We start from the raw sequence: 21,428 nt of genomic DNA, 5'->3' as shown, positions 1-21,428 counted from the left end.
TGAAAAACATTTATTGTAAAAGAGAGAGGTACGGGGCCAAAGCATGACCCTGCTACATGGTCGGCGTCCTTAGTCCGGGACACCGCATGACGAGGCCCCTACTCGCGCCCGTCTCACCAGAGCCCGTTGAGACTCTAGTGATGAGCTGTCGAGGAGGGCAGTCTCCCATGCCTCTCGGGAAGGGGTAGGGGAAGGGGGTAGGTGGGGATTTTTCGGACATGCCCATACCATGTGGAAGATATCACACGTCTCCCCACAGTGTGGGCACCGCCCATCTGTGTTCGCATCGAAATGCTTTAGGATTGCAGGACAGAGTAGAGTACCTGTCTGCAGGCGCCTTAGAGTTCGCTCTTCCGCCTTACTCAGCCCCTTCGCAGGAGCCGGGTAAAGGCGGTGAGTGTCACGATAATAGGTGAGAATTTCTTTGAACCGCAGCAGCGGTGTATTGGCCTCCGAGTCATAAGAGCCAAGGTGAGGAGCCCGGTGGGTAAGCGCTCGGGCGGCCGCGTCAGCGGCCTCATTACCTCGTAGGCCCTGATGGCCAGGAGCCCATACGATGCGTTTCGGGGCTGGATCAGCGAGAGCCCGTTTTAGAATTTGGCTGGCTAGGGGGGATATCTCTCCTACCAAGTAATGAGTACATGCTTTCCTGGAGTCCGTGATGATAACTTTCGAGTTGGGGTCCGCAGCAGCAAGCGCTATCGCGACTTCCTCAGCGCGCTCTGGATTTTGTGCTCGGAACGAGAGCCCATTGACATGCTTTTCCCGGTGAACTACAGAGGCCGTGTAAAATCCCGTGGGCGAAGGCCCTGCTATATCTACGTAGAATACACCAGGTCGGGAGCCGTGTTGCCTCTCAAGCGTCCGAGCCCGCGCCTGTCTTCTGCTTTCGTGCGTGTGCTTATCCATGTTACTGGGGAGAGGAGCGACCGAGAGCATATGCCGCCACAGTTCCGGAATACGCTCCGCCTCCTCTGCAGTGCAAGTGTGCTGTATATGTAAGCGGTTTAGCAGGCGGCGCCCGGGAGCCGTCTGCACGAGCCGCGTATATTGATTCATAAGGTGGGCCTCCCGCAACTCCTGGTAGGAGTTGAGCACACCTAACGCACTCAGTTTGGCGTTGGAAGTGGCCACCGGGAGATCCAGAGCTCGTTTAGTAGCCTTACGAATGATGGCATCTATTCTTTCGTCTTCTTGCTTGTTAGTGCGAAGGTATGGGACGGCGTAGAGGATTCGGCTAGTCACGAAGGCATGCGCGAGCCGAAGCGCGTCTCTGCCCCGCAGACCACCCCGCTTGTTGGAAACGCGGTGGATCATGCGCCCTACCTGTTCGCCTATTCTCTTGAGTTTCGCTATAGTGGAGTCCGGTCTGAGTCTGTGGTGAATGAACAGGCCCAGAATTCGGAGCTCCTCCACCTCTCTGATGGGAACCCCAGACAGGGAGATGTGTATGGCTGACTTATCTCTTGGATTCGCTCTAACGTGCAGAAGCTCTGATTTGTTTGGAGCACATTGGAGTCCACAGTCGTTGGCATACGCCTCGACTATGGATGCGGCCTGCTGAAGGCGTTCCTGCATTTCACCAAGGCTCCCTTCAGTGGTCCAGATTGTAATATCGTCGGCATATACTGCGTGTTGTGTGCCTTCCACCCTGGCCAATTCGCTTGGAAGGCGCATCATAGCAATGTTGAAAAGGAGTGGTGATAACACTGCTCCCTGTGGGGTACGGGAGTGTGAAAAGTGACGCGATTCTGTGAAACGAAGGGTTGGGCGGGGGCTTTTCTTTTTCTCCCTTTCAATGACAACCTTCTCTTTGCTTCTCAAGAAACCCTCACTTACTTGTTCTTGTTCTCTGCGGCGCACTGCTTTTCACTCTGCAAACCACTCATGCAGACTTTTAGACAGCTAATCTCTGTGGCAAACAGTGCCAGAATGCGAGGTTTGGTGATGAACTCTATCACGAGTGTTGCACCACAAGTGAACCATGCGACATTACATCCTTCTGTGCACATGTGTAAATTATCCCTTCTGTCACTGTCCTTCACTCCTGCCTCATTTACTGATGACGACTATTCAGTCGTAGTCTGATTGAGCCAGGCAGCGGTCATGGTATCAAACTGGATTTTCTTTCCTTTATTTAGCCAGTTACTTCTACCACCCTCTATCCCACAGAACAAGCGATCTATCCACTAAAGATTTATTTCTCTCTCGAAAAGAGAGAATTGAGGCCAATATCTTGTAAATTGAATGCTATAACTATGAAATAATTACCAGCTATTGCCATATGTTATTTAATTTGTAGACCATAAAAAGCTACACGCTCCTTTTCTCCCCATGAAACAACTGCTCAGGCTACAAACTTTCTGGAAGCACTTATCTTCCCCATCATGCAATTAGACTGCGTCTCTGTAAAGAACAGTATCACGCTTGCGCTCCATTTACATCAACTTGACAGAACGCAGCTGTAGCACTCACCTATCCTAGCGCATCAAAAGTAATGCGATGCACCACCATATGCAAGTAGCGCATGAACTCCACTTGAAGGCCCTTGTTTTCTGTATCTGCAGTATGTAGTACCGGGGGGTTGCACTTGAACCCGATGTGACGGGTGACCGGCGTTCTTCTCGTGAAAGGTAGCTCTTGAGTCAACTTGCCTCTCAAAATCCACAGATGCTTGGCGAAATCCACACCGATGTGCTTTCCTATAGCCCATTACCCCCTTTACACAGATGTGATGCGCCTGTTCTCGCATTCATGTGAACGTGGTACGTGACATGCGGGCTTACGGCTGTCAATACAGGTGTACTTTCTTTCCGTGGAAGACGAACTGCACCATACTTCAAAGCACCGTGGAGACGCAGTGCTGGCCTCCTGTTCAATAAATAAATGTCAGTCAGTCACCCCAGCTGGCACTGGCATGGTGAGTTACTGGCAGTCGCATCGAGCTAGCAGTATACGATCTCGTTTACATGAATGTGTCAATAAAGCATTTACTCTGCGAGCGAATTTCGGAAAGGCATTGCGACGCCGTTTACAGAACTCCCCGTCTATCCGCCGCAGCGACCATGTAGTGATCGTGGGCGAGTTGGTTAATATCAAAGAAATACATGGGCTTAGGCACGTGTCTAGCATGGGAGGCACAAACCAGCACATTTTATCTTTCATGGGCCATTACATGAAAGTATACATATCAGCAACAACAAAGATACTAGGACTGCAGAAAGATGTGGGTGGAAGCAGAAAGGCCTTTGTGACCGGCCTTTCAGCTTCTTACACTTCTTTCTCAAGTGTATGGTTTTTTTTCTCTTTGTGCTATCATGAATTCCTTAAAGAGAAAGAGGCACGCTTGTAGTTTGCACGACATGGGGCCACCATTCCACACCTCGTGACTTGCGGCCTGTGATTGGACTGGGAATCACAAAAACATCTTACTCTGATACGTCAGCGCAATGCGTCTTCCCCACGAATTACCGTTGTTTGTATGAATCCGATGCGCCTTCATGGCATTCGTGTAGGCATGTTTTGTGGATAGCGATGCCACAATACTTGTTATAAACTTACTGCATTGGAAGCCCAAGTTAAGCTACGTCGGCTCGTCAGCCTTGCAACTAACGCTACGAGTCTACAATCCGCTATCTTCGGACATTGCAAGTGCTAAACATGGCAGACCTACGAAAGTCATTGAATTGTTAGCCGCTGCTGCATTCCCCCAGCGTATCTTCTTCAGGTGAAAGTAATGGCATATAAAGTACGAGCTGAGCAAATAGAGAGGGAATATGTTTGGTCGTGAGCACAATATGTACTGCCCAAAGATGAACAGCTGTTGATTTCAGCCGCCATTGCAGCAACACAAGCCTAAGGACATGCACCTAAGATTCTCAGCCGAAGGTTACCATTTGAATGTCCCTGTGTTCTGACGGCAAAAGTGTGTTGTGTGAAAAGATGGAATGCTGCGGCTTTCCTGCTCACCACCTTAGCACCTATGGAGGCAAATTCTCGCTAAAGCAAGAATAGCTGTGAAGTCACCAATCTTTGTTAGGCACAAGTGTATAAGTACAGTAGCGAAAGAACTAACATACCAAGCGTATCACGCATACCATGCTACTTGCCATTGGTGAAACCTTGCTTAAGGCTATTTACTGAATAAGAAAAAATTTGGGAGGCTTATCATTTAGGGCAAGAACGTGCAAATCCGTGCGCCAGAAGAGATCTTGACCATTCAGATAATCGCCATGAAGAGTGCACATGCCACAGGGTGACCACAGACACAGCCAATGCTTACTACTGAGGCCTCTGCATGAATTTTTACAGTGATTTGAGTGAACAGGAGCACAAATTTAGGTAAGAAGCTTGTGAGGTGTATATACTGGGTTGACAGGAACTGCATTCCATGCCCCAAAGTTCAATCGCTAAAAGTACGAACAATGAACCGGAGAAATGCATGAACTGTTGCGCAAAACACGCTCGCAGTTCTTAGGCCGTGAGCTGGAACACCTGTCTAATGGTGCGCGCGGTAGAAGCGGGTGTGGATGCAGGGTAACCATGGAAGCGTTTTGTCGCATGGTGTTCTACATTTGCTGTGAACAAAAGCAACCAGTCGCTGACCTGGCGTAGCGACATTTAGATTGAGCGGCATAGGAAATATGAATTGGCTTCACCACTACAGTTGCCTTGATTTGGCATTTCCGGCAAAGGGTATTGTATATATGTGTGCACACTTCTTGTCTAAGTTAACATACACTCACCTGCCCTAGTTTGCCTTCCCCACACCCCTCCATTCGCCAGAAAATATAGTCAAAGCGTAGCGCATAAATTCTCCTTTTTCTTATCGTAATGAAGGAACTCACCTTTCAAGGGTGCTCCTCACTCAAAAAAGAAAGAAAAAAGGACTCCAGTGTCACTTTGCTATCCCTGCCGCAAAGTACATATCTTACACCATGCCCTGCATTCAGCAAAAGTTCGTGCCATTTTACTTCTTTATTACTGGCTGAAATTGGCAAGAACCTGCGCTTTGTTCCTGTAGCCATCAATGCAATAAATACTATTTGGTTCCGTGGTTTTTTTAAATCGATGACGGATAAGCACAGAAAACTTCAAGTGAATACAGTTAAACCCCTTTATAAGAGGCATGCTCTGAGCAGCAATTCTTGTATCTTATACGAGATGTCTTTTATAAGCACGGTACCACGTATGCATTTTCCTATCAACCCGTATTTTACTGTACGCACACTGGTGTCTTTTGTAGCCATTTGACTCTTATATTAGTGTCTCTTATGAAGGGATTTGACTGTAGTTAGCAAGCGCTCGCGTGCTCTAGGAGTGACCTTGAGGAGCGCCGTCATTGGTTACCGCTGAAACTTGGAGTGCTAGGAAATATACACACGGGTGTTCCTGCGTTTCAATGCCTTGGCAATGGGCCTACCGTATGCGGAAATCTAACCCGCGTACTAGAGCTATAGAGTGGAACACATGATCTTCTAAGGTATACCACACTCGGTTGGTCGGAGTGGGCATACCCTGCAAATTTTGCACTTGTAGCCTAATCTAGCAAGTTTAGAGCACAGAAAATGCGGTTGAACATCATGAGTTACTCTCGCGAGATCCACTTTTGCCGCACCTTAATTCGACTGGCCCACATTTGATTGACGCGGAGTTTATGTTTATTTGTTGTGATGTTTGGTTCTTAGCAATGACAGAGAGGAACGCTGAGCAAAAAACAGTCTTTGTGTTATTCCATTGTGTGTGCCTTGTCTTCTATATATCCTGTTTATTGCTATGGATTTATACCAACAGATTCTGCTAACCACACTTCTTGAAAACTGGACTTTCTGCAAAAGAAAAAAAATGGCCCCATATCTGCATGTTTCACTGCAAATGTCATCGAAAGACGATAGTCGCGTGCGGGGAGAGAACAAAATGTTTATTTGATGTTCTGTGCGAGAAAATCGGTGAATTGTATTCTGGAAGCACTGCGTTAGAGAGTCGGGATTCGTGCAGCGAAGGTGAACGAGCACTATCTGGCAGTTAGTTAGCTTCAAAAACGAAGGAAGGCGTGCGCACCCACGGAGAAAAGTGTGCGCCAGTCTCGGAGGTGATAAGATGTAGAACGCAAAGGGACGGGCAGGTGCCACCACCGTGTTGTCTTAGCAAAGCGTTGGAAACACTTGCCTTTTTGGGCATCGCGTTGCACTGTCAGCGCAGCGTGATAAACGCTACAGTCCATAGAATTACTTATGTGTGCCTTGTACAGTATAAAGGCACTCATACAAAATATCGACGTGTTGTTATGGTGCCTCAGATATGTGCAATAATTGCTTTTTAATTGACAATCGCACAACTATGAACGCTGAAACTTGAGCAATATTGGTGGGCGCTGCGGCTGTGGTTGGCCGTTTGAGGTATTGTTTGGTGCCGTTTGAGGTATAATTAGTGCGGCCAAACAGACAAATGTACAGACAGACAGACAGATCAAAATTTAGGCATCAAAAGTCCCCAAGAAAGACTATCGTCTTTAAAAAAGAAAAGGGAGGTGATATTCAAAACATGCTTCACTCACGCAAGTCTACTCACTTCGCTTGTATCGCACACGCACTGTTGGCGTTTCTGCTTTCTTTTGTCTGTCGTTGCTCACCCCTCGGAGCGGGTGGTGTGGGGCTAGTTGGGTGGGGACATAAAAGGGGGCATAATTTCAAGTTAGAAAAGACTTCCTCCTCTGAGGCAAAAGCTTTCGCACGCCACCTTCAGAGAGACGGAAAGTATTTGGATTCACTGCTTTCGTTTTGTTCATCTGGATGGCGTCAGAGAAAGATTTTCATTTTAGTGATAACAATGAAGCAAATTTCTCTGTGGTCATGCAGTATTTGGTGTGATTTGTGTGTATAATTATATCAGGAGACTTTCACGAATTTATCCCAGCAGCGTTTGCAGTGAATGGAGTTGGGAGAGAGAGACGGGTCGGCGGTAACACGGCAAACCCATTTTAATATTAAACAAAATGGCAAACAGTAATCTAACTTCAAACTCAGCTCAAAAAAGAAACACGCACACAGTAATCAGCTATCCAAGGAAACCTTAATTAACTTCGATCCAAGACAAGTCCAATCCTTTGCCCTAATTTGTCTCTAGCCAAGATGGCGCCTCGATGGCTACTCTCATGCGCTCTCGCAATAGTAGAACATTCTTACTGTCCCACACTGCTACTACGATGAAGTGGTACCATCGTCGAAGTCATCCTGAAAGACGTCGCTGAACGAGCTGCTCGTCTTCATGGCCAGTGTCCCGGTCTTATACGTCATCTTCGGCCCGCTTGGTCTAGCCCAACTCGTCCATGGCCTCATTGATGACGCACTCCGATGACTGGTGTGGGCCGCATTTGTTCTGGCTCAAAGTAGAAGAGCTGTAGTCCAACCAGGAACTGCTGTTTAAGGTTGCGGCAAGCTCGGGTAGCCTCACTCAAGTCCGCCGAGCTCGACAGCCATTTCCCAGGCTCTTACATCGACATCCTTCAAAACCGGGTAGCTACTGCTTTCGTCGCTGTAGTTACGCTGACCTTCCTGACCTTCACAGTTCAAAGCTCCACAGCACAGAGACAGCTCATCCTCCGGGATTTGCCATTACGACTCGGGTCCCGAGCCTCTCTGTCCGATCTCGTATGTGAACCATCGGGGGTGTCGCGCACGTGCGCCGCATTCCAGTGCCCGGCACGTGTCTCGTGCTTTTTTACTGATGACAAAAATGGGAACTATTATGTAGTAAGCTATGCGTGCTAAGATTTCAAAGCCGTTTGAAGATTACTGTGGTTTGGTTGGCGTTTGGGGCATAATACATTGAGACAAACCACGAGCTTCATTTAGCATTTCTGCTAGCTTTATTGAAAAATGCTAGGTCGAGAAAATATATGGGGGCTCTAGTTCGTCTGTGTGCAAAATCAGCCACAGAACTTTCGTAGCTTTCCATGAAAATGGGCAGAGGTAGATTCATGTGTTGTGAATATTGCCCAATTTATATCACTATAATTAAAAATCAAAGTGCATAAATGGATGACGTAAACACTCCGATGGGAAATGTTATTTTCTATATATATCTCGAAAACGAAGCTCCTCAAGCGAGTAGTTAGCGTATAGTCTACTGCTGAAGTTTTTAAATTTGGCTCCTTTCAAAAGATGACCAACATACGATAAAAAAGAAATCTTACATAAATTTGCTTTATTGAGGAAATAGATAAATATGTCCTGAATGTACTGTGAAAGAAACGGTGCTCTAACTGTAGCAGACTTTTCAGGAAATAGTCACAACTGAAGCACAGTCAGCAAAAACTGCGTAATTAGCACTTATTCTTACCTTGCCATCCCCAAACAGTTATGATTGACTTGACTTTAATAGACATAATTAAAATATTTGGATTAAGCTTTTCAACGATGTATAACTAAACTATATAAAACAAAGAAAACAGCCTTCAGGCCAGTTGTAAACGTGGTAAAAGTGGCATGTGTGCCACCAGAGTGAGATCGCCGCCTTAAAAAGTGTGTTTTCGCTTGCATGCATTTTTCCGGACTGCCCAATTTTCGAGATGTTTGCGCGGTCCCTTGGGAGTCAGGGAAATCGGACGTCGCTGTATATTGGTGAGCTTGTTTCGGGAAGTAAAGAAATTTCGAGCTTGTTCACTGGCCCTTTAAACATGGATGTTCATGAACTAGCCCATTTTGTCATCTTGTTGAAAAAGAAGCACAGCTATAGTGACGTGCAGTGAGTAAATCTGCCGAGTGATGCTTGCTGCAGGGCCGACAAGGAGGTGGGCGCCATGGAGAACGCTCACGACTCGTGCGTCTGGTCTCTGGCCTGGCACCCCTTGGGGCACATCCTCTGCTCAGGCTCTAACGACCATACAAGGTGTGTTTTAATTGTTTTCACATAGTCGAATACGAGTTATGTGATTTGCTAATGGTACTATATTGTGACGGAACCTTAATTATTCAAAAATATCTTCATTCTAATTGACAGCTAGTTGAAACTTCACAGCTAGTCGGAGCAAAGTTCTGCGTTCTTGAAGGGCTTCAGTGAATCGGTTAATTTGAACTTTAAAAGTTGCTGAGCAGTTACTTTAAAGGTGTTGAGACATCATACTTGTGACTTGCTCACTTTGTTTTAAGTGCTCCTTATTTCTCCAGGAAGTATGACGCATGTTTGAAGATTAATAGTTTTTCGGTGAATACTTTAACATCACATTGTTTATGAGAACATCTTTTGTATATGGTTACTAGGAGTGACATTGCTCTCTAGGAAGCGTTGGCCCCTTTTCCCTTGCCAGGATTTTTTTGCTTCCCACTTTTGCGCGACACATTTTGATGCCTACAGAGCAGTTTTAAAGTTGCCAGACAATGGCACTAACACGTTTGGACGCTTTTGACAACTGCATTTATAGACACGTTTTTTTGTTTTCAACAAGGGTACACAGGGAAAAAATGTTTAAAAAGGCAACACATGTGAAATCACGCCGCTGCCGAGAGTGCACACCTTCAGAAAGCAAGAGTACTTGCAGTAATAATTTTGTGCTTGCCTGGTTCATCTTTGCTTCATCAGGTGACACCACTTATCTAACCTCTCACGTTAAAAAGCAAAAAAAAATTTTTTTGGACATGCCAAATGCTCAAATGCTTCTTTGCAGGTTCGCGTGGCAATGCAAGGCACTTTGCCAAATACCTACAGATACGTCGGCAATACTCAGAGAAAGATGTGTAAATATGGGTTTGCAGCCAATGCCTTCTAGGCCTGCCTAGTGTGGCATTGCTGTAATGGGGGTGGCACTGCACATTGCACATCACTATGATGTGGTTTTGCCCTTAATCATGAGAACAAGAATTTTGGCTCACCTTGGTGGTCAATTGAAAGGTATTCAAAATGCTGTGTCCAGCACTTGTTGTGAAATGTCTTTCAGACGAATTCTACAGCAGGCTTCTCATACATGTTTAGGCTGGATAAGGTCAACTAGCCCAGTTATCCGTGCTACTGGAAAGCTTTTTATCCACACAAAATTGGTTACCTTAACCCTTTTATGTAGGCTTGTGCAAATACTCGAGCACTTTGAGTGTTCGAACGAATATTACAGTATTCAAGGCTGCCTTGATTCGAACTTAAATTATTGTGAATTTCGAAGTATACGGAATGAGCAAATAGAATACAGCCAAACCCACTTATAACGATATTGGTTTTAACAATGTATTGGTTATAACGAAGAGCAGCTACAGCACCGTCATCTTTTATGTTTTTTTTATGGTGTTGTAACCCGCTTGCAGCAATGACCGATGCAGCATTATTGGTTATAACAAAGAATTATGTCTTTCGGGTGTGGAGTGTGACATCTTTGAAGCGAAAGAAGAAAACGACAAGTTCAAGCTGCTGAACCCCTGCCACGTTTCCCAGCACCCCTTTGGGTTCGTCGTATGCTTTTCCACATGGCATTGCATAATTGCAATAAAGCTGACATTTAAAATTGGTTAGAGCTTGGTGATGATAACAAACTTCGTTTAAAGACAGATCTGTGGATTGCATCGAATAGGCTTTGCTGGTGATCGGGGCCCGTAGTCCAGGGCTCAGCTGGCTCTTGTCATCCGCTCTGCTCTCTGGGCGAGCCTGATGGGGTCATCAAGGGCCAAGCTAAAGAGCAGTTCCCCCAGTGCTGTGGTGGTGTTCGAGGTTGTGTAGTGTGCACTCCCACTTAATGGGGTACAGGGTTGGTGTGGCCCTGCACCATAGGAATTTATTCCGGTAAGATGTGGGCTGCATGTGATGTAGGGTCTAGGTTTGAAATCTATGCCAGGCAGGGGCCTCCTTTGTCATTAGCTCTTGTGGAGTTGATGGGCACCGTAGCTGTGGTAACTCAATATTGTGAATACTGGAGGTATGCATGGGAGTGGCGGTTGCTTCTGTCAATGAATTTTGGACATGCAGCTTGAGTAAGAAGTTGAGACTTGGAAGAGTTTTGGCATCCGAAACTTGATATGTTATCATACACAGCCTCTATGTTGCTTGTCCTGCAATAGGGTCTAAATTGTCAAGGATGTAGTGAAACCAAGCAAATTATCAAGCATGCAGCAGAACCAAAAACAATAGGTGTAGCATTGGCAAAATGGGTCTGATAAGAAACTGCCGGTATCCTAATTGTTGCCATGAAAAAAAAAAGCAGATACTTTGGTGGGACAGCTGCTGAGTTGGGAACATCACCAGTGCAATGTGCTTGCACAAGACTGGAGATTATTGGAAGAGGCTAAAAATGATACATTCTGTGTAGGGCTAATTAGTGTTTTAATTATTTGAAGGTAGTCCTGAAGAAATGCCTCTTTCTCGGTATGTGCCCTGCTTCCTTCTTTTTTACAGCAAGTTTTGGACACGCAATCGACCTGGGGACAAAATGCGGGACAAGTACAACCTCAACACTCTGCCCAGAGGTCTGGATGACTCGGGAGAGTATGGTGCGTTTTGTTGTTTCTCTTTTTTTTCTTCTGCAAGTGAATTGAGTTGGTTTATTTTAATAAGGTAAAAGCACCTTTGACGTGAATAAAGCTGTATCTTATCAAGACTTTCTCTAAGTTGAGTTGTATAGGCCGAAATCTCGGCATTTCCAGTAGAGTACAGCCCTCTCTGGCCCAGCTCTTAGGCCAGGCCCATAAAGACAATGTGGGCCCAAGCATAAGAGCTGTGGGCTATAGTTGGACTTGGGCCTCAGTCTGGCTCATGGTAGGCCTCAACCACTTTGTAATGTACATGCAGCATTTCCTTTCCCTTACATGAGGTGTCTCTTATAAAAATAAGCAGGATACCACATTTGTGTTTTTTTATGAACCCTTATTCTGGTCCTGTCACATTGGTGTCTCTTATTTCGGGGCTAAAGGAGGCAGAACCGTCATCGTGCTAGTGTGGATAGGTGGCCGGCGGTGCGCATACGAATGTGGGCTACGACGCTTTTATCTGAGTGGTGTTAACCGATTGTCAGCGAATAAGCTGTGTTGACTGCTGCCTACTCATCATATATATGTCGTCATTGCTTAACGGATCCACGAATCTTGCTAAACATTACTATTACTTGTGATATGAACGCAATCTACTATTGAAAGAGATGATCACACTTTCGGACTATGTCACATTTCTTGTATTTTTATTTTAAGTGTATAGCTTGTGTCTAGCCTACTATGAGCTGCTGCAACACGACTGAGTTTAATCTTCTAGCAAGAAGAGGAAATCGACAGAGGAATTTCCTTTCTTGACGTCCTGTTGGAGAGAACTTTTAGCGGCTTAACAACAAGCGTGTACAGAAAAGGTCTATTCGATTTGCCTGCACCACATAAACCAGTTCACGAGGTGCTGCACCTTGCCATTCGTTTCAGCGGTGCACCACTGATGACCTATTAACCCTGTCATTCGTTTCGAAAGGTGCAGAAGAGGTAAGCGCTAGTTCACAATTTTTCTGCACCTCATATGCTGACGGTGCCGGCTTGGTGCAGCAGCGTGCGCACCTGAGCAGACGACGCAGCATTTTGACGTAGGCACCGTACCCATCTTTACTAACGCGATGTGTTTTGCCGAAATGTTTGCACCTCATAAACTGTACACATGTGTGCTTTCCTATCGATCAGTATCAGCTGAACAGTGTAAACTAAGCGAACAGAAATAAGGCCTGCACCTTTTCGGCACATCGTCATTCGTTTCGGCTGTCGCACTGTGCCTGCATCACTGAACTCGTGCTGCACAACTTCTGAACTTCGCGTGCGCAGCCGTGAACCGGTTTTTATTGGTGCAGGTAAATTGAATGGACTTAAAGCTAACGCACATGAGAAAGTACCTCAGCATCAACTCCCCACACCCCATCGGACAAAAGGGATTTGTTGCAGTGGCACTCTATTCCAGGACATTGCGTATCTGTTGCAGCCTTACGAAATATATAGAGGAACTACAGATTGTGACAAGGGCTCTTTTATTGAATGGTTACCCTGAACAGCTGCTCAGGACCCAGGAGCTCAACGCAGCAAAGCCCCGCCGTAAAATGGCGAATGAAAAATAAAGGGCAAAGGGCGCTGCAATTCTGTACACACTGGGTGCCCACGAGGTTCTAGCAAGAATTTTCAAAGGCCATAGTATTCAAAGAACCCTCGTGCCTACTGGAGAACTACGACATAAAGATTGTTGACTCAAAGGAACCTCTGCAGTTTACCGCCTTCTTGGGCGCTATCTATAAGATACCGTTTGAGAACTGTGACATTTCGTACATCAGCGAGAGCGGGAATTTTCAAGGCATTTGAAGCAACACAAAAACTACGTCACCAAGCGCCACACAACTGCAAATGCCTTGGCATATCACCACAATCAAACTGGCCACAGTATTCACTCAGACACAGCTGCTATCGTCATGATGGAAAGACACTTACCGTATTTACTCGAATCTAGGCCAACCCCGATTCTAAGCCGACCCCCTAATGTCCGAAGCCCGGAAAACAAAAAAAAAAGCTTACCTCAAATGTAGGCCGAATGAAACAGCGAAGACCGAGTTCACAAAGAGAAAACATTTATTAAACATGACGATGAAACAATGGGAATGGTTCCTGATGCAAATAACAGAAACATACAGCCTCTAGTCCTGTTGTGTGTGTTTCTTTGACGTCGTGTTGATGTTTTTTTGTTGTTGTTTTCACGCTGCTTCTAGTTCGATTTCGTACTCATTCCGAATTGTTGTTGCTACTTCCCTCATCGCTGACTTCTTTGTCACTGTCTTCAAACAGAGTGCAATCCTCGGTGCCATCAAGCGCATTGAATATGTTGCACCTTTTAAAAGAGTGCACAATCAAAATTGTCCCACACTGTAGCCCCTCCAGTGCTGCACATTTTTTTCATCTGCTCCAAAGTCCCACCCGGCTTGAGCGTCGGACGACAACTTTGTGGCTAGAACAACTTTCCTTTTATAGGCGGCACAGCCTGTTTGGAGCCATTGAGCTACGCCACACACAGACCACTCGAAGCGCAACTCGAAATGACAAACGGCGTGCCTCAACATTCACCACAAAGATCGAAACGGCGGCCAGGTGTTGACTTGGCTAGAAATGGCTATAATACCGCCTAGGTTGCGCTAGTTGTGCACCACTTTTCTTCATGAACAATAGCGTGTTTTTCAAAACCCTCGAAACTAAGCCAACCTTGGAGTTTGATGCAAAAAAATTTGAAAAAAAATTGTCGGCCTAGATTCAAATAAATACGATATCAGCCTGTTTTTTTTTTAGTCATCTTGCATTCAGTCAACTAGCCGCACGATAAACAGGTCAAATGGCACTCTACCACAGGTATACACACACTCTGCACCATCTGACCCATAAATAGCCGCAAGCCCATACTAACATTTTCATTATTATCAAGGGATTTGTACTGGGCCAAAACATCAACTCTTGTTTTCATTCTTTCCTTTGCGAGTGTATGATTCCTCGCCGGACGATTGTTCGTCAAACGCTTGATTATGAAAACCATGAGGCAGCGTAGTCTCATAAATGACAAGTAGTAGTTTTTTGTGAGGTCACCCACAGTTTAAATGTGCATAACATGCTCTGTGTACTTGTGTCTGTCTGTCTGATCCTCTGGCATATTTACAGAAGGAACGCTGTTCCTTCGTAAATGCAGTGAGTTAAACTTAGAGTTCATCTTTAACAACGTGGTGCCATTCCTCTGTTACTCCAAAAAGGATTAGTTTCTGGAAGGTTGTTTCTTGAAATACCGTTGTGTCACACTCATCTCAAAAAGGTTAGCGCAAAGTATGGTGTTCATGTGGTGTTTACCGCAAGAGATAAGTGAAGCAGAATTTGGGGGGTGGTCGAAAGGAAGGTGGAGGGCACTGTACCAAAGGAGTTTCAGTGTAAGGTTCAACACAAGGACAGCTGATCACGTTGTGGTCTTTCTTGTAGTGGCGACTACATCAGGCCGATGGACTGCTGTCTTAATAAGAGGTTCAACGACCACTGCTTGTTGATCTGAGGACAGCCTTCGACAAACCTGTCACTGCAATTCTGGAACTGATATTGCTTCGCAGTTTTCCAAGGAACCAAGATTCTTGTGCAGCACAACGAATATACAACACATGAACTTGAAGCTCATTATATTTTTAAACCAGAGACAACTGCGTCACCAAGCCCTTTGTAGCATTATGCAAAGCAAATATGCAGTATCTTTATGCACACATGAGGGTTCCTTCTAGTGTTGAATTTGCCCCGCCGGGGTGGTCTAGTGGCTCAGGTACTCGGCTACTAACCCGCAAGTGGCAGGATCGAATCTCGGCTGCGGCAGCTGCATTTTCGATGGAGGGGAAAATGCTGTAGACTCGTGTGCTCAGATTTGGGTGCACGTTAATGAACTCCAGGTGGTAGAAATTTCTGGAGCTCTCCACTACGGCGTCTCTCATAATCATATGGTGGTTTTGGGATGGTAAACCCTATGTATCCATCAATCTAAAGTTGAATCGCGGACACATGGTTCCTGCCCTACATATCTTGTGCACTTTCAATAATCTTTTCAATTTCTGGGTAGCATGCTTAACAAAGTCCGCCACACTGCTCATCGGAAATTGTTACCGACCTCCTGACTGTAAACATTCATTTTTGGAAGAACTGCGCAGTAGCATCACTGAGGCCATCCATCTCTGCCATACCGATTCCATATTCATCTTTGGTGATTTCAATTTTCCCGCGATTGACTGGAACCAGTTGTCTTCCCCTTGCCGCATGTCTACAGAATTTATCAACCTAACCTTAGACTTTAACTTATCGCAAATGGTAAATCAGCCCACTCGTGGTTCAAACATCCTCGACCTAATTCTCACCTCTGCTCCTGAAACAGTAAACACCATGCTGAACATAGATGGATTCAGCGATCATTGTCTTCTTCAAGTAACCCTTAACATTCAACCACCTTTCTCTGGCATTGAACATAAAAAAATCCGCGATTACAATAAAGCTAACTACAGCAAAATCAACTCCGAACTAGAAACCTTCTACAATGACATATTCCTGCCATCCTCTTCCAGTCGTGACGTCAATGATAACTGGATGCTGTACAGAGACAAATTATGCGCACTGGCAAACCGGTATATTCCACTTGTTTCGGTCAAAAATGATAAAACAAACCCCTGGTTTACTAAATCCATCCGGCAGCTCAGAAATAAAAAGAAGCGTCTATGCCGCGCGGCCAAACGACTTGGTACGTCCTCTGCATGGGAGGCGTACAAAAATGTTCTGAAAATATACTGTTCCACAATTAAATCAGCTAAACAAAAGTATTTCTCTAATGATTTGCCTTCCCTTCTGAAATCAAATCCTAGAAAATTCTGGAATCAAATATCTGCGGAAAACGATGTTAAACAGATTTCCTTGCTAGATGATCACCATGCTCCCCTCTCAGATAGTCATTGCACCTCAGCATTTAACACCTTCTTTTCATCCGTTTTCACCCGGGAAGACCACCCCGACGTTCCGAACGTTCCCGATCTCAACATAGATTATATGCAACCTATTGAAATAACGCCTGAGGGTATCGCACTTCTTGTCACTAATCTTAACTATCTACTTCAGCTGGCATTGACGGTATAAATTCCAAACTTCTGAAAAACACCCTTTCTGTTTTTGTTAATATCCTGTATCACCTTTTCAGACAATCATTAGCAACAGGCCAGCTTCCCATTGACTGGAAGATTGGTAAAATAGTCCCTGTGTTTAAAGCCGGCGATAAACATTCACCCGAAAGTTATCGCCCCATCTCTCTCACGTGCATCTGCTGCAAACTCCTGGAACATATAATCGCTTCTCATGTTTTCAGGCACTTAGAATCTAACCATTACTTTTTTATCAACCAACATGGATTTAGAAAAGGTTTTTTGTGCGAAACACAGCTGCTGGAATTTACGTCAGAACTACATTGCAACATGAACAATAACCATCAGACTGACTGCATTTTTCTCGATTTTTTAAAAGCATTTGATCGTGTACCCCACTGTCGTCTGATTTCTAAATTATCTTCACTCCGATTAGATTCGCTCACTTTATCCACGGCCGGGCTAGAGAGCGAGCGGCGCGCGCGCTAGAGAGGGAGCGGCGCGCGCGCTTTCATACGGCCTCTGCAGCGGCGGCGAGAACAAAGGGGAGGAGTCTTGACGTACAGTTCCGCCGGTCTCCGCACGGGGGCTACGCGAGCCAACCCTTGCCTGGCACTTGCGCTGCTTGCGCGCTTGCATTTGCAGGCTGCTTTCGACGCACGTGCGGACTGTTTTCGCAGTGTTTGTGCTTCTGTGATTTAACCGCAATCACATCGTCTTACTTTTCTCCGGTCTGAGAGAGGCTGAAGGCGCGAGTTTTCAGAAATTCATCGCAGTGTGCTGCATGTTGTTCAACATAGTAAAGTGAACTCAGTGTATATGCTTCAACCGGTGCTGTGATGGTGTACTGTTGTGTCCCGTACTGCAAATCGCGTGTCGGGAAAATGCCGGGGGTTTCGTTCCACCAGTTCCCTGTGGATCAAGAACTGTGCTCAAAATGGCAGCGGAACATTTCAAGGCAGAACCTCGTAATAAACGACAGGTCGCCGTCGACTGTCGCATGCAGCAGGCACTTCCGTCAGATCGATTACGCTCCTGACTGCAGGATAAGAAAGCTGCTTCCCGGAGCCGTGCCAACTGTCTTTGAAGATTATCCCGCATACTTGGCGCCAAGTGCGAAGAAGCCCCAGAAAGAACCAGTCGTAAGACAATCTTTGCCCCCTCGCAAACCAACTAAGCGGAAGGCAGAGCCAGAGGAACTACCTGCGGGTTTGGATGCTCCGGAGAGTTTCGACAAGCCGTCTGCAAATGTTTCCACCCAGACCACTAACAATGATGCGCAGCGAGCAAGTCGGTACCTTTCTATGGTTGGAAGACTGCGTTCTCAAGTCGCCTATCACCGTTCTCAAAGTCAGAAGTCTCTGTCTCTGCTGAAAGCTGAACAAAAGGCAAGCGAGGCGTACCATGCAAACAGGCACTTGGCTGCACTTGAGGAAATTGTGGCAGACGCTGAGCAAGGGGAAAAAAAGGCCGTTTTCCTTCTACATCAGATCGGAAGGTACGGGAAAAAGCATGACAGTTACCCTGAAGAGTTCATTCGAGAGTGCGTAATATGGCGTTTCATTTCGCCGAAAGGATATGACTATGCTCGCATGTCGGGCCTTTTAACCTTGCCTGCAAAGTGTACTCTACAGAGGTACATGGGTCCATCCCCGACGACATCCGGAATGAGCGCCGCGATGAAGGAGAGGCTCGTTTCCGAGGCGTCGATGCTGAGCAGCAAGCAGCATATGGCCTCCTTGATAATCGATGAAGCAAGCATCAGACCCAAGTGCATCTATGACAAGAAGGCCGACGCTGTGTTTGGCCTTAAAGACAAGCCCGGCGGTGATACGCCCAGCAGCTCGAAGGAAGTGCTCGCGAACAGAGTTTTGTGCTTTGTATTGCAAGGCCTGTCAAGCAAGTACAAAATTCCCTGTTCGTATTACTTCACAAAACAGCTGAGCGGCAGGGACCTGTTCACGTGGACAAAAGAGGTGATCGCTGCGGTGGAATTGTGTGGCTTCGTTGTGACCCGCATTGTGACTGACAATTACTCAGCCAACGTCACCTTGTTTAAACACTTGGGGAGTGGCTCTCTGCAAACAGTCGTGAGGCACCCACACGATGACAGCCGCATCATTCTGCTCAGCTTCGATCCTTGCCACGTCCTGAAGAATGTGCGCAACCAGTTCCTGAAGCGACAGCTTACGAATGGCTCAGGTGTGATTAGTGGCACCTTCGTACAACAGCTGTACGAGCACCAGAAGAATATGACAATCAAGCTTGCCAGGAATTTGACGAGGAAGCACGTCTACCCTACAAACCTGGAGAAGATGAATGTACTTCGTGCGGTTCAGATATTCTCCCCACAGGTTTGTGCAGCACTGGAACACCTCGAAGAAAACTCCCGCAATGACCCTGCACTCTCCGCATTTAGGTGAGCAAGTTCCACCGTGCACTTCATGAGGACAATGAAAGATTGGTTTGATATGCACGACACCTCTTTCGGGGGAACGGGGCAGAAGGCCCCTATTGCAGACGTGGACGATGGCCGGCTATTGTGGCTAGAAAATGACTTCACGTGCTATGTAAAGAAAGTACAAGCAAGCTCAGTCGCCTCTGGGAAGGGCGCTTTCATTGACGAAATGTTTGAGGCCCTGCTTTTCACTACAAAGTCAACAGTGGAAACAACTCGATACCTCCTAACCCAAGGCATCAACTACGTGCTAACAAGGAAGCTAAACAGCGACCCCATAGAAGCAGTATTCGGCAGAGTCAGGTACATGTGCAGTGGAAACGACATGCTCGACGCCCGGGCTGTGACGGCTGCTTTGGACCAAATTGTAAAATCCAAGTTTGCAAGGCCACCTGAAGTCGTGACGTGCGACACTGATGTTGACAAGTTGGTCAGTAGCCTGTCGGTGACGTTCTCTGACGACCTGAAAGAGCTTAGGGAATGTACTTCTGCTCCCCCACTGTCTGTGGGGGTAACATCGCGAAACTGATCACGGACTTCGGGTGCGAATCTTGCGCCATGCTCCTCACTACAAGCGACAAAGATCAGCCACTGTACGCGCTTTTGAGAGGCCAGGACAGAAGCGGCCTTGCCTACCCGAGGCCAGAGTTCCTTGCACTTTTAAACGGGATCGTCACATTCTTCGAGAAAATAGCAAAAACCTGCCATGCACGCATGTTCTCGAAGTTCTACAGCTGCTCGTAGGACCGCATCTTGAGGACGTACCTCTGCTGAACTGCCCCGAAAGTGTTGACAATAGTCACGGAAGACGGTCAGCAAGTTTGATTGCTGACAAATTCTTCAGGATCCTTTTAGTGAATCACTCCACTCGAGTCACCGACGACAATGAAAAGCACATGAACTATACACATAAGCCGTCGAGGAAGCACTTCCGACTGTGAAGCTTCTCCAGCTCGAACAACGTTTCTTTTGTGCAAGACTGTTCTGTCACGCCGAAGATGATTTTTCTGGTGCTCGAACTCGTTTCCATATAATAAACTAATAAACTCGTTTCCAGTTTGCCTGGTGCCTTTCAGTTCACAGATTATCCCCCATGCTTTTTCTTCGGCATGCGTTTTTAAAGATTTCTAACTAACGCTCTGCAAGTTTTAAGTCGTAACCTATGACAATTAGAGTACGCCGCTAAGTACTTCAACCTGCATATGAAACCGAAACATTGAAACTAGCCAAGGCGAATCAATCACGCTGCGCTGAGAGCAAAATTTTGCAGCAATTCTGTTTGTTGCACCCGATGGCGGGCGCCCACGATAGCGGAGTACTTAGGATTTCAGTTCAGAAAAGGGGGAGGGGGGGGGGGGGCAGGGAGGGCAGCGTGAAAGACCAAAAAAGTACACAAAAATTAAACCACACAACAGAAAAAAGCCAAAGCTTGTAATTTATTCACAATACACTAAAAATTTAGGGCGATTCCACGTTCTGTCGAATTTTGTAATTATTTCATTAATTTCTTCAGAGAAATTGCAAAATGGCTCATCGTCGCTTTGAGAACATACATCGAAGTCGCGTATGGCTGGTCACGGCCGGGCTAGAGAGAAAGCGGCGCGCGCCGTAGCGCGCGCGGCGCCGCTCTCTAGCCCGGCCGTGGGCTGGTGCGTAGCGTGCGACACAAATAATCAGCCGAAGATCAGGAACCATTATTCGGGGATGGGCACGCAGTCTTCGTTTGGTTCTTCCTACCCGGCCCCCTTTAACCCCCCTTCTGCGTACGCCAGTAGTGGTGATTGTAGTGAAAAATAAAAAAAAAAGAAGAGCAGAGGCCGCGCATAGCTCGCCCGCACGCGGAGTGGTAGACGAGCGCGTCCGCATGGTTGGCCCGCAGCGCCAGCTCCTAGCAGCGGCTGCAGGCAGGAACTAGGCCTCTTGCGAAGGCCGTAAAAGCGCGGGCGCCGCTCGCTCTCTAGCCCGGCCGTGCTTTATCTTGGCTTCGAAACTTTCTTTCACTCCGCCAGCAGTTCACGGTAATAAACAATATCCAATCCCCTCTTTCTCACGTAACCTCAGGTGTACCGCAGGGGTGCGTCCTCGGCCCCCTGCTGTTCTTAATTTATATTAACGATTTGCCAATCAGCACCTCATCTCACATGCAAATTTTCGCCGATGATTGCATTATATATCGCTCAATAACCTGTACCGATGATCACCTAACACTGCAAAATGACCTCAACAAGATTAATGACTGGTGCAAAAAATGGCTTATGTCGCTAAACAAGCAGAAGTGCAAAATTATGTGTTTTACACGCAAGCAACATATTTCTAGCCATTCGTACATAATTGATGACTACCCTCTGTCGTACG

At 46.4% G+C, this 21,428-nt stretch overlaps 2 protein-coding genes across 7 annotated transcripts in view; one reads left to right on the top strand and one right to left on the bottom strand.

The window, feature by feature from the left end:
• LOC119167658 (WD repeat domain 33) overlaps positions 1-21,428 on the top strand; it is a 325,197-nt gene that overhangs the window by 205,603 nt on the left and 98,166 nt on the right. For all 6 annotated transcript variants that reach the window (XM_037419187.2, XM_037419193.2, XM_075891074.1 and 3 more), the window contains exons 11-12: positions 8,779-8,889; positions 11,374-11,468. In XM_037419187.2, the coding sequence (XP_037275084.1) occupies positions 8,779-8,889; positions 11,374-11,468 (206 nt within the window). The remainder of the gene's footprint in view (positions 1-8,778; positions 8,890-11,373; positions 11,469-21,428) is intronic.
• The window catches only part of LOC142804298 (uncharacterized), a 41,323-nt gene that overhangs the window by 12,445 nt on the left and 7,450 nt on the right, over positions 1-21,428 (bottom strand). The gene's annotated exons all lie outside the window — the stretch shown is intronic.

This window comes from Rhipicephalus microplus, chromosome 3 (genome assembly GCF_043290135.1).
Source record: "Rhipicephalus microplus isolate Deutch F79 chromosome 3, USDA_Rmic, whole genome shotgun sequence".
Taxonomy (NCBI): Eukaryota; Metazoa; Arthropoda; class Arachnida; order Ixodida; family Ixodidae; genus Rhipicephalus; species Rhipicephalus microplus.
This window is presented reverse-complemented; position numbering and strand designations above follow the sequence as displayed.